We start from the raw sequence: 11,763 nt of genomic DNA on the forward strand, positions 1-11,763 counted from the left end.
AATGTAAGTCCGAAAGGTGCCAAAAGGACGTGCGGATTATTTTTTAGTGTACACGTGTCGACCAACATTTGAAAAGGGCGGATAAGCCAATTGTCAAACAGACCGAGTGAGAGTTATTTTGAGAAAACTTTTCGTATAATTTCTATGTGTCCCACAAGTATAATCAATATATATCCAGCTTTTTACGCGCTATAATGGCGGACGCTATAAATTGTGCTCGTAATATGCGATCATTCTTTTTGACAACTCTGCATACATCCAAACTGGGCACTCTTCTCCTGTACGGCAGTGTTGCTCTTTCTTTCGTTTACGCAAAAGAAGGAGGGCAATAGTTTTGTTTACATTTTGCATAGAAAGACTATATAGACCAAATCAAGGTGACGTCATCTGGCAGATACTGGCGCCCTTGTTTACAAACAGACCGCAGAGTCCAAAAAAGTTTCAGCTGTTTAAACGGCAAGTTTGTTGTTTAAACCGAGTTTGAACAGCATTAGGACTAAATTTAAAAGCTATTATGCCTGGAGACACCTACATTAGTTTCGAGTATGCGTGAAGCAGAATAGCGATTTGTTAATGAGTGCAAAAGACAGAAATATGTCGGAAATAATTTTCACGCATTCAGCTACGGGCAGTTCTGTAAGTGGAAAAGAGGCCGTGCGGTGCCGTCATTGCGAATAGTCACTCTAATTTTGCACAGTTTTGCTTTCCTTCTTTGACGTAAACGAAAAAAAGAGCACGGTAGTGTTGCAAGAGAATAGAGTGTCAGATTTGATGTATGCAGAGTTATCAAAAAGAATGCCCAGTAAACCATTTGGTTTGTATATCTCGATTGCAACTGAGATATACGAAATCATATCTGAACGGAAAAGTTATATTTCACGCCATATAAGAACATATATGTACCAAAGTGGAGGCGATATACGTGTGAAAATTTTGACACCTATTTGTAATTCTATTTTGCGTAGTTTTTATAACACGCAACCAAATACTCCTGAATATATGATTAAGATATAATCAAATATTGCAATCGTCTACACTGCTTTACAATTCACAGTCATGAATTGTATATGAAGACACGCACGACTGCAAAACAACTTATTGTTCACTTCGGTTTGACATACTCTAATCATTATACAATTCCAATGTGAAATTGATATGAAAACAATTTAATGTGAACTTTCTATTACGATTTTGTGTTATCTGGGTGTTCGCATATTACGAAAACACTTTATAGCGGCCACCATTATAGCGCGTAAAAAGCTGGATAGAATGCCAGTGTCGCTGCAGTGCGCGTGGTAAACATCACACATGTTCAGATAATGTATTTACATTATATATGCAAATGTGTGTGTGCCTGAGATTCATCAAAAGGGGAATCTCATTGTCAAACTTTGACAACCAGTTTAAAATTTCAAATATGGCCGCCAGGTAATGTGATTGGAAACTTCGGTGCAAAAGGGCGCAATTGTGGGGTTCTATTCATCCGGACGAAAAGAAAAAGAACGTTTAAAACCATTTCACTGGCATAAAAACACAGCGGAGAGTGCACTGATGACAGCACCAACCAGCGCACAGATAAAGAACAGATAAATAACAATGAGCAACTTTGACAATAATGAAGTTCCCGATTCACAGACTTGATACAGATGTTAGCATCATGTTTACAACAATGAGTCCTGTAGAAAAACAGCGACACTGGCATTCTATATATATTTATTCTACTGTCCCACACACAGATTTTTGCAATGTGCCCAGTAAATGAACTTTATATGCCAAACAGTTATCATTTATGTGTTTTTAACAGCTATCATTAAAATTTGCACATACTATTCATTTGCGTATAATTTTTATGTGTACTTCTGGCCGGATTATGTTTATATGTGGCATATGATAATCATATGGATTTTCATACGGAAATTTACCATTAGTTATGTGCAGATTATTTTGAGAGTAGGAAAATGAACTCTCACTCGTTCTGTTTGACAGTTGGCTTATCCGCCCTTTTCAAATGTTGGTCGATAAAGTGTAAGCTTAAAAAGACGGCATCCCTGCTTATTGTCATTGTCAGAAAACTGTCAGTCATCCATCATTCGTCATTAAAACCTTTTGTAAATGTTTTCCTTTCATTTCGAAGTATTTACTCAATTCGTGAAAAATTCATATTTAAAGTATCAAATTGTTTAAGTGGTTATTTTGATAACTGCAGGCTGTTGCAATTGTGCATAATTTGTGTATATAGAATGTCGATTGACCGGAATAAGGTCAACATTTTTAAAGACAGGCCAGCAAGTCTGCTGCTTGAAAGTGTTTTTAGCAGCAGCTGCAGTAATCGGATGACGTTGCTTTCAGTAAATTGCTGAAAAGTTTTTTTTGTTCCTGCTTCATTTATTAGATAAGATATTGCCAGTTTTGAATACCCGAAATGCCGTGCGAAAGTTGCCACATACAGTTCGGATTGATTACGCGCAAAAAATCATGCTATGAATGTCGCCGACTGTTTTGCAGAAGCTGCCTCGAAAAGCGGCAGGAAAAAATCCTATGCCACAATTGTGTAATTTTTACAAAGCGTCCCCTGACCAAAGTGGACCTTGGTCAGCTTAAGGTAAAAGATTTGATTTTTTACCTTCAGTCGAAGCACATCTCGACCTCGGGTTGCGTCGAGAAAGAGGACCTAATTAATCTGATCATTGCTCATGTCAATTCCCGAGCAAGCAGTCCTCGAAGCCCAGCTGGTAGTGCGGGAAGTGGAAACGGAGGAATCTTTAACTTCAGTTCAGCGTCATCTGCTGGAGACAGCAGTGGGGGTGTTGGAGGCGGTAGGAGAAATCAATCAGGCGCCTCTAGATATGGAAATTTCTATGCTGCTGGTGCGGATAATTGCGCAAGTACTTTCGATCAACTCAAGAGTACATGTCAAAATTTATTTACGTCTATTACGGAAAAACTAAGCACTGGTAATTTGAATAATACAATCAACAAATGTATTTAACTACAATTAGTATGCAATTTTAGATTTGTCAAAACCTGGCTTTACCAACACAAACGCAGAGGAAAATACACGACCAAATAATGAACCGGAAATCAATGTATTTCAGCAGCCACGCTTTGGAAATAACGATGTGTATCAGATAAATTCTCCTCAAACAAGTGATGAAAACGGAGGTTCTACGAGTTTAAGGCCGAATACAACGACACAAGGTGATATAATCCACAATGGAAGAAATTTTTCTCCAACTGATGGCATAACGGGAGAAAGCAGTGGAGTAACTAGTGGTGCTGATTCCAGTGGTGGCACTTCATCTGTTTCCTCTCCCGATCGGCAAAATAAATCTACTGGCATCCGATTGGAAAGCCTTAATCTATCGCTTAGCGCTCGCATAGAGAGCATACTGGCATCGAACGATAATCAAAATGGATGTGAATGCTCAGATGAAGAAGATGAGGATGAAGCGAGGGGAACTCCAAGGCGGAAAGAGTCAAGAAAAGCAACATCAGAGGACAGCCTTATGCCGGAAGCCGGGCCTAGTCATATTATAGCAGCTGATCGCAAGTCAGTTCCACAGTCGAAATCCGATACGCCTTCTTCTTCATTTGATGAAATAAACCTAGATGGTGAACGATGCACGGCCGCGGAACAAGTAATTAATGCCGCAACTGACACAGAAAACTGGCAAATTGTAATTAACCCAGAGTCCTCCGCTGCAACGACTGGTATCGAGATAGACGAAAATGTTAATGTAAACAAATCTTTAGAAAGAATAGAGGAGGAAGATGATTGCGATGTTGTTCCTTGCTCTAGCCGCCAAATTTTAAGACGACGCTCTGACAGCTGCTTGCTGAATCGAACTGACGTTAAATCCCGATGTCAAACAGTTCCTGAGTCCGACACGGAGGCACATTCTAGTCAAAATCAAAATGCAGTTTTTACTGCCATTAACACCAATAAGTGCTTTAGGTGCGGTAAGCGACGCAGCGGAATTCGAAAACAATTGAAAAAGTTCCGCAAACAGTTGGAAACGGCAACAGCTGGGTCCGAAGCCATCAAGCGGCAACAGCTAGAAGCGTTTCTTAGCTATTTAGAGCGGCGAAGTAAAGGGTCAGTCGAGTTATCAGACAGTGAATCTATAACGGAGGAAGCCAGTATCAGTTTAGCAGAGCTAGATCCGGTGGAAGGCGATAGCAGTTCCGGTTCGGCACAGAGAACAGGAGACAGGTCCAGCTCTCAGTTGACTGATGAAAATCGGCTACATTCCGGCTATCCGCGGGCGGATGGCGACGAACTAGAAAGCACTCATGTATACTCCGCCGGTAATCAAGAGCTGGCCAACAAGAGCCACATCAAGTTGAGTGATATCAAAGAGAGGTAATAACTTTTCGATTTGTTATGATATGATAGGCAGGAATGAGTTTCTTTTTAAAGGATGTTTATGTGTGAAGAAAATGTTTTTAATTTGTTGTTACAGAAAAATTGCAAGCGTGCAGGGCGCTATATCTCTGCATATTAGCGTTGATCGGAGGAAATGCTTATCAACTTAGGGACTCTATTGACTCGTTTTATTGTGCCTGATTTTTATTTTCAGGTGTAATAAGTTCAGGTTTGTCACGAAGTTTTCGAGCCACCGAAAATCTCGCATGTGCATATTATTTTTGATATAAATGAACAAATTATGGTTGGTTATGTAGTACCATTACCATTATATTAAATTTACAAAAAAAGTGTATTTTTGATATTAATTTTCGGAATTACCGGTGTCAACACGTTTTTTTACGATTTTCGAATTGACGCGGTTTTTTATAACGTGTTTTTTTAAATGATTTTTGACATCCACATTTTTGACATTTAGTTCACATCATTTTTCGAATTAACGTGGTTGTTTTTAGCGATTTTTGAATTTGAGCGGTTTTTTCGACGACTTTGAATTAACGCGGTTTTTGACGCCAATTTTTGAATTGACACGGTCTATTTTATGACGATTTTTGAATTAACGCGGTTTTTTTTACAACAGGCGGTTTTTTAAATATTATAGGACAAGATTGAACATTATAGGACAAGTGTGAAGAGACGACTGAATACTATGACCATGACAAGACGATTCACCGACATTGATCTCGAGCTTAATTCGGGCAACTTAAGTCTTCTTGGTCCGAGGAACGGCGTTCAATCAACCATCATAGGTTAGTTCGGGCGGCTTATTTTCCTTCGTTAACTCGCGAGTCGGGTCGAGAACCAATTAGCAACACGCTGCAGCCAATCAACTCGCACAAAAAAATTGTTGTTACAGAAAAATTGCAATAGTTTTCATTCAGCTTTACTGTAGCTAAGTATCTTTTAGTGCTGACCTGGATATCCTGTCGGTGAAGCAACTAAAAGAGATTCTTATGCTGAATCGTGTTGACTTTAAAGGCTGCTGTGAAAAACCTGAGCTTCGTGAACGTGTTCTTCGTCTTTGGCGAGATTATAAATCCATTCCATGTAAGTTTATGCTTCAAAAAATAATCATAAATATATTTACGCAACCTTTTTTTAGCAATCGAAAAATTACCCTCAGATGACTTGTGTAAAATCTGTATGGATGCACCAATTGAATGCGTTATATTGGAATGCGGTCACATGACTACGTGCACGGCCTGTGGTAAAGTACTAAGCGAATGTCCTATTTGTCGGCAGTATATTGTGCGAGTGGTTCGATTTTTCCGTGCGTAGATGTTTTGTTTTCTTTTTCTTTATCGAAAAGGACGACCTTTTTGCTCACCTCTATGGATTAGTCAAAGTTTTAGACGGTTAAGGAAGATTGTGATTTTACTGCTAAACAAAAATTTCTAAGCGGGAGATTAAGATAACATAAACTAATATAACGATATGCGATTTTTTCATAGTGGTTAGGTGCTGACAATAGCAGCAAGCATATAAGTTGTAAACGAGTTTAACTCTGAAAAGTATGTACAATGTTGTAGATAGTGGGATGCAAACGAAACCTCATACTACCTTTTAATCCCCGTTTATTCCTCATAATTGGGCATATTCCTTCCTAGCGATAAGTGATAGGATTTGCAATTAGATGGAAATAGTTTCGTTTTAAAATTAGAAACGTGGCACAGCAGTCGACACAGTGAGTTGGTCGACTCTGTCGTTTCTATTAGGTTAACTTCGCCAGGAGGTCGTAAATACTGTTTCTTTTTTGTTCATAAAATTCTCGCTATAACCAATTATTGCAACCAGGCTACCTACCTATTGGCCTAATGTGCGAAAATAGCATATGTTCTATATCGAATAACAAAAATAGCAATGTTTTCTGATACTTCCAATGATGTATTACAACCATCTAGTTTCCGAGTTTTCCATACTACAGTTTAACGTACATAATGTTCAGCGCATTAAGTAAATTATACAAACATACTCTGGACAATTGTACATTCACTAAAACGTCTCCGATATTTTCTATACGAGGGTAAAACTACCTGTTAGTGAAATCACGTACCGTCCTTAATTAATAGTTTTTCAAATATACCTTAGAAACCGCGAAGTTTAAAGAGTCTGTTTGTCTGTGCAAAAATAACAAAGCCATGGGTATAAACGTCCTGTTGAGAACTTGACCCTTCTTTAACGACAGACTTCGCAACTGGGTATTAGAGTACTATAGGACAATAACGGGGCTAGTTCAACGATCCTACTGGCTCTACAGCAGTATCTCCCAGCCGAGATTCGAAGATACGAAGACTGGCTTGTTAGGCCAGCATCGAACCCCGAAGCTAACTGGGTAGATTGGGCTGTTTGTTTATAGTAAAAGGTAAATCCCAAGTATTTATACTCAAAATACTGCACATTATTTCTATTTTCCGCTGTTTTCAGCAAAATGCCCTAGAGAGCGTTAAAAAGAATGAGTTGTACAAAAGTCTACTCTTACACAACATTCCATTAAAGAGAAATGAGTCGTCATTGATTCTATAAATTTCAAAAACAGTATTTTTGTTTGAAATTGAAACAAAAACTCTGTTCTTTAAAATATATTCTCTGTGTTGAGATTGGCAAGAAGAATGCAGTGAATACATTTTTAAAAACGGAAACGGAATGCCTTCGAAATTGGGCTTTCGGATTTGAGTATCAAATGAGTTTCACATTAATGCTGTTACAGAAGGACCAAAAGGGATAGATCGGACCCTCAGGCAGAGGCACTTGTGCGCATTCCGGAGTTATAGAATCGCCTTCCAGTATTAAGATCCTATCATGTTAATAATTAATTTCGCTGTACCAACTTTAGCCCACGTGCTGATTTGTTTGTGAGAAGGACGTGACACTTATCTATGTTTCCCGTAACTGCTACCAGTGTTGTGAGCGGCGCTGCAATCGCATTTCTAGGCCGTCCATAATTAGTGATTCATTATTTGTATAGGAAAACGTTCCTTTTTGTAGCATCAATTATGGAAGCAAAAGCTCGTCTTGTGTTACATATGAAGTGAGCGTATCACACAATTGCACATTTATCTTGCTGATTTTAAATCGATAGCTTATATTCTTTGTTGTATTTACTTAGAACTATGTTTAAAAGATGAAAGTCGTGGAAGCAAATAAGCTAATAAAATTAACTCAATTCAAAAAGGGCAAATATGCAAGCGTAAACAACCGAGCGGAAATTTTTTGTACCAGCGGAAACAGCGTATGTAGAAAAACAATCTATTACTCGTTTTGTTTTGGTTTGCACATATGCCTTTTTGCCATGGACTGGCAACCCAATCCCTACTCTATGTGTTTGACAGTGGCCAACATCTACTACCGGCGTGGGTATTATTTGCAAAAATGTGGCAAAGATTTGAAAATAATACCCGTCTGCCAGCATACTGGCTTTTCAGAGTCAAGGGAACAAAACGTATAGCGGTGTCATGCTGTTTCATTTACGCAAATGGTTAGATGTTGTCTGCAAAAACATGGCTGCCTAGCTGGACCTTGCTTTTTGCAGATTCATGCTTCAGAATGTTCATTATCTGTTTACGCAGATTTCAACGAAAAAATTAGAATGAAAAGGCAGATCAAGTTTGTTGCAATAAGCATTTACGACGATGATTTTGGAATTGTTGGTCCATGCCAACATTTTTTTAAAAGTCTTGAGTGAAACAATAGTTTCTAAATGGTAAACAAAAAGAATAATTTGCACACGTGTTGCACGAAAATTCATGCAATGTTATCATTTCGAGTTATTCGCCGCACTCAAAGGTTAGTAGCGGAACCAGGAACCAGCATTTCGAGGTACGTTTTTATATATGGGAGCTGTCAGTTTGTTACCCCATTGTTCAGACCTTAAGGACTCCGGTTAGCAATCCGCTCAGTCCCCTCATATACCCTTCCTTCATGCTGAATTATACCCGCTGAAGCCAGTGCAAAAGTCCCTCCTATAGTTGAGTGTACTGGTCTGAGGAACGAATGAGTCGAATCGAGCTAGCTTTGAAGGAAGGGTAAACCCCAGTACACACAAGCACACATAAAATTTAATAAGCATATCGCTCATTCAATAGCGATTGTAGCAAAAAGAAATGCACCACTGTAGCTACTACTACTGAGCAGTAAGCAAAAGGGTTCCGCGCTTACTTACTTACTTACTTTAGCAACCAAGAACCGGGGTGCCTCTTGCCGTATCAAGAATTCCTCTCCGTTATACTCGGTCCTGAGCTACTCGTCGCCAATTTATTGCGCGTCTCGATACACGCAAGTCGGCTTCAACCTGGCCATCTAGCACATTGGGCCCTTCCTGGTGCCGGTGGGGTTCTTGAAAAGGACGGATTTCACTGCACAGTCATCCGGCATTCTAGCGACGTGGTCGGCCCACCGTAATCTCCCAACTTTCGCCAGGTGTACGATGGGAATCTCTCCAAGCAGTGTCTTGATTCATATGCCTCCGCCACTCTCCGCTTTCGGTTTGTACTCCACCAAAAATAGTCCGCAACACCTTTCGTTCAAATACGGCTAGTGCACGTACCCCTTCCATAAGCAAAGTTACTGTCTCAAGTCCGTAGAGGACTACCGTTCTGATTCGCCTTTTTACATCATCAGCTTTGTGCGGCGGCGTATGCTCCTAGATCGAAGCGTTTTGCAGAGGGAAAAGTAGGCCCGTAGTAGGCTTGAATGCGTCGTTGGATCTCCTTACTCGTATTATTGTCAGCAATGACCAGAGATTCTAAATATACGAACTCATCAACCACTTGCAGTTCATCGCCGTCAATACCCAGCCAGCACCAACTCGTATAGCGATGTACGAAAACTATAGTACATATCTCTTAACAAATTCGGATTCGTAAATAAAGCGTAATAAAGCGCGTACAAGTTGATATTCTATCGTTTATAATACTAGTAGCTGACAAATATACGATTTTCAGCACTAAGTTGTATAGCTGTATGTAGCTGGTAGCGCTTAATCGGATCTTATCGTATTGAAATACCTATATAAGTGTATCGCTCAAAATTATTTCTCAGTTCGTATATCGCCTCCACAATGGTACGAATAAGCGGATTTTGCGCGTCGAATACGATTTTGTTGGATACATATCGGTACGTAACTCTTATTTACAATCTAATTATACATATGAAAATGCTGACTGGGTAGTCACTGTTCGTGGGAGGCAAACGTTCCAAACATTAATTAGGTTTTCGACGCATTGATTTGTAACCCTATCCACTTAGCCTCCGTTTTTAGTCTGGCGCAGATTACCTCCGCCATCCCAAGGTATATTCTCCGTGAGCGAGCTTATGAGTCCATAAAGAACTACTGACCTAATAAAAGATTTATGCATTATCAGCTTCGTACGGTAGCGTATGTTTCTTGATAGTAGCGTATAGCGAAGGGCAAAGTAGGCTCGATTTCCTGCTTGAATGCGCCGCTGGGTTTCCTTACTAATGTTGTCCGCGGTCACCAGCAATCCAAAATACACGAATCCATCTAACACTTCTAGTTTGTAGCCGTCAAGGGTTACCATCCGTCAGAGGCACGCGTTTGGCTCCTTGGAGCCTCTTTCTTTCATGTATGTAATCTTTGACGTATTTATTATTAATCTGATCTTCCTAGACTACTGCTTTCAACATGGCGTAGGTTGCCTCCACCATCGTAAGGTTCCTAACCATGATATCAGTCATCTTGTCACCTTATCTCAACCCTCGCTGCGTCTTGAAGGGTGTGTCCCCGAGACGCGCACGAAACACACTACTCGATCGAATAGCTCTGATCAGTAGCGTCAGTTTATCTGGGAAACCGTGTTCATCCAATAAGTGCAATTGCTGGTCTTGATCGACTGGTTCGTAGGCACGATGTGCTCCCAACATATCTGGTGGGTGGTAAAAATCTGGTCCGTAGTTGCGCGAGCCTCCATAAAGCCCGCTTGGTAAATTACAAAGTAAATTTACAATGAAGAACGCAGTTATAATATTACAATTTCCTATTTTTTGCTTCAATGCCCTGATGAGTTAAATTACTGATATTTACTGATAGTTATCAGTAACGTACTGGAATTACTGATAGTTATCAGTAACGATTTTTAATGATAGTTCCCATCCCTAACACACGGAAAAAAGTATATCTGGGCAACAATAGAACAATCTCACCAGCAGTACTTCGAATGAAATAGAGTTGCGTCATTTGAGTTTCCATAAGCGTTTTCAATAATACATTTCTCTGCGATAAAACTGAACCTTGACGTGGTGTAGTAGGACTTTTTAACTAATCAGTAGAGTAGGGCGGGGCATAAGTGCGATGTTTGAAGTTGTCATCAATTTTCGTGAGATAAAAAGAAGGACAGCAACATAATATATTTTACAGTGATGCAGTAACTCAATGTCTTCACATTCAACTATAAATCAACTGCGGTAATAGTGTTCTGCAAAATAAATTCTTCTTTCTTGTGCTGATCCAGTGGTGATTCGCACTTTTACCCCACTAGTGGGGCAAAAGTGCGAATACCGCGGGGCAGAAGTGCGAAGCTCGAATCCATGAAATTAGCACAACAGTAGCTGACAAAACCATATTATCTTCAATCTGCGTTATGTTTCGGTAAGGAATATTCTTAATTTGCACCTTTCCTATTTTGCGCTAGTGTATTGCAACCTCCGTTAGATCGAAACTTTTCCAAACGTTTGTTTTTTGTTTCATCAGCGGAAAAACACTGTTTTCTTTCGGCCAGCATCTGTAGAGCATGCAGTTTTCTGCAGATCTTCCATTTCTAGTATCTCTAATATAGTGCCTAAAGCTGTATATAGTTAGCTATACATTTTTGCCTCGTCCTTGAATCGCACTTTTGCTCCGTCCGTGAATCGCACTTTTACCCCGCTAGGCGCTTGACGGCGTTTGATTAAATTACGGAAAAGCGAAATATATTTAGTAAATTCTTTTCAACGTATTTTCAAAACAAATATGTGAGTGATGTAAAACGCTGCCACAAAATTTCAACAAGTAATATCCTCCTGTTGATACAGTATTTGCCGTACAGCGGAAAATCAAAACCGCCCTAAAATAACATATGCACATAACTCAGCAACTATGCTTCGTAAGCAACCAAAGTTTACGTTAGATGCAAGCTGTCAAAGTAGTTACCCATCCATGCCAATGTAGTCAATTTACTCGGAATCTGCACCGATAAATCCTTGAATCGCACTTTTACCCGCACCGCACTTTTACCCCTCCTTACTCTAAATGAACAGCGGTCATGTTAGTTTACTTCTGTCACAAATATCTCCGAAAAATGTCGGATTGATTGGGTCGGCCGGGCTAAAGGTTAGTAAGGCGA

At 39.7% G+C, this 11,763-nt stretch overlaps 1 protein-coding gene across 1 annotated transcript; it reads left to right on the plus strand.

The window, feature by feature from the left end:
• Positions 1-2,162: 2,162 nt before the first annotated feature.
• On the plus strand, positions 2,163-6,368 carry LOC128734325 (uncharacterized). The gene is made up of 4 exons (XM_053828457.1): positions 2,163-2,954; positions 3,013-4,363; positions 5,334-5,473; positions 5,529-6,368. The coding sequence occupies exons 1-4, from the start codon at positions 2,423-2,425 to the stop codon at positions 5,702-5,704; spliced, it is 2,199 nt and encodes a 732-aa protein (XP_053684432.1). The 5' UTR covers positions 2,163-2,422; the 3' UTR covers positions 5,705-6,368.
• The last annotated feature ends 5,395 nt before the right edge of the window (positions 6,369-11,763 follow it).

This window comes from Sabethes cyaneus, chromosome 2 (assembly GCF_943734655.1).
Source record: "Sabethes cyaneus chromosome 2, idSabCyanKW18_F2, whole genome shotgun sequence".
In the NCBI taxonomy this organism is placed as follows: Eukaryota; Metazoa; Arthropoda; class Insecta; order Diptera; family Culicidae; genus Sabethes; species Sabethes cyaneus.

What these genes read in the sequence shown, in the direction of transcription:
- LOC128734325 (XM_053828457.1), top strand. Translation starts at nt 2,423, where the DNA reads ATGCCGTGCGAAAGTTGCCACATACAGTTCGGATTGATTACGCGCAAA. An exon ending in TACGGAAAAACTAAGCACTG is followed by an intron (nt 2,955 to 3,012) that starts GTAATTTGAATA and finishes ATGCAATTTTAG; the next exon opens with ATTTGTCAAAACCTGGCTTT. An exon ending in AGATTATAAATCCATTCCAT is followed by an intron (nt 5,474 to 5,528) that starts GTAAGTTTATGC and finishes ACCTTTTTTTAG; the next exon opens with CAATCGAAAAATTACCCTCA.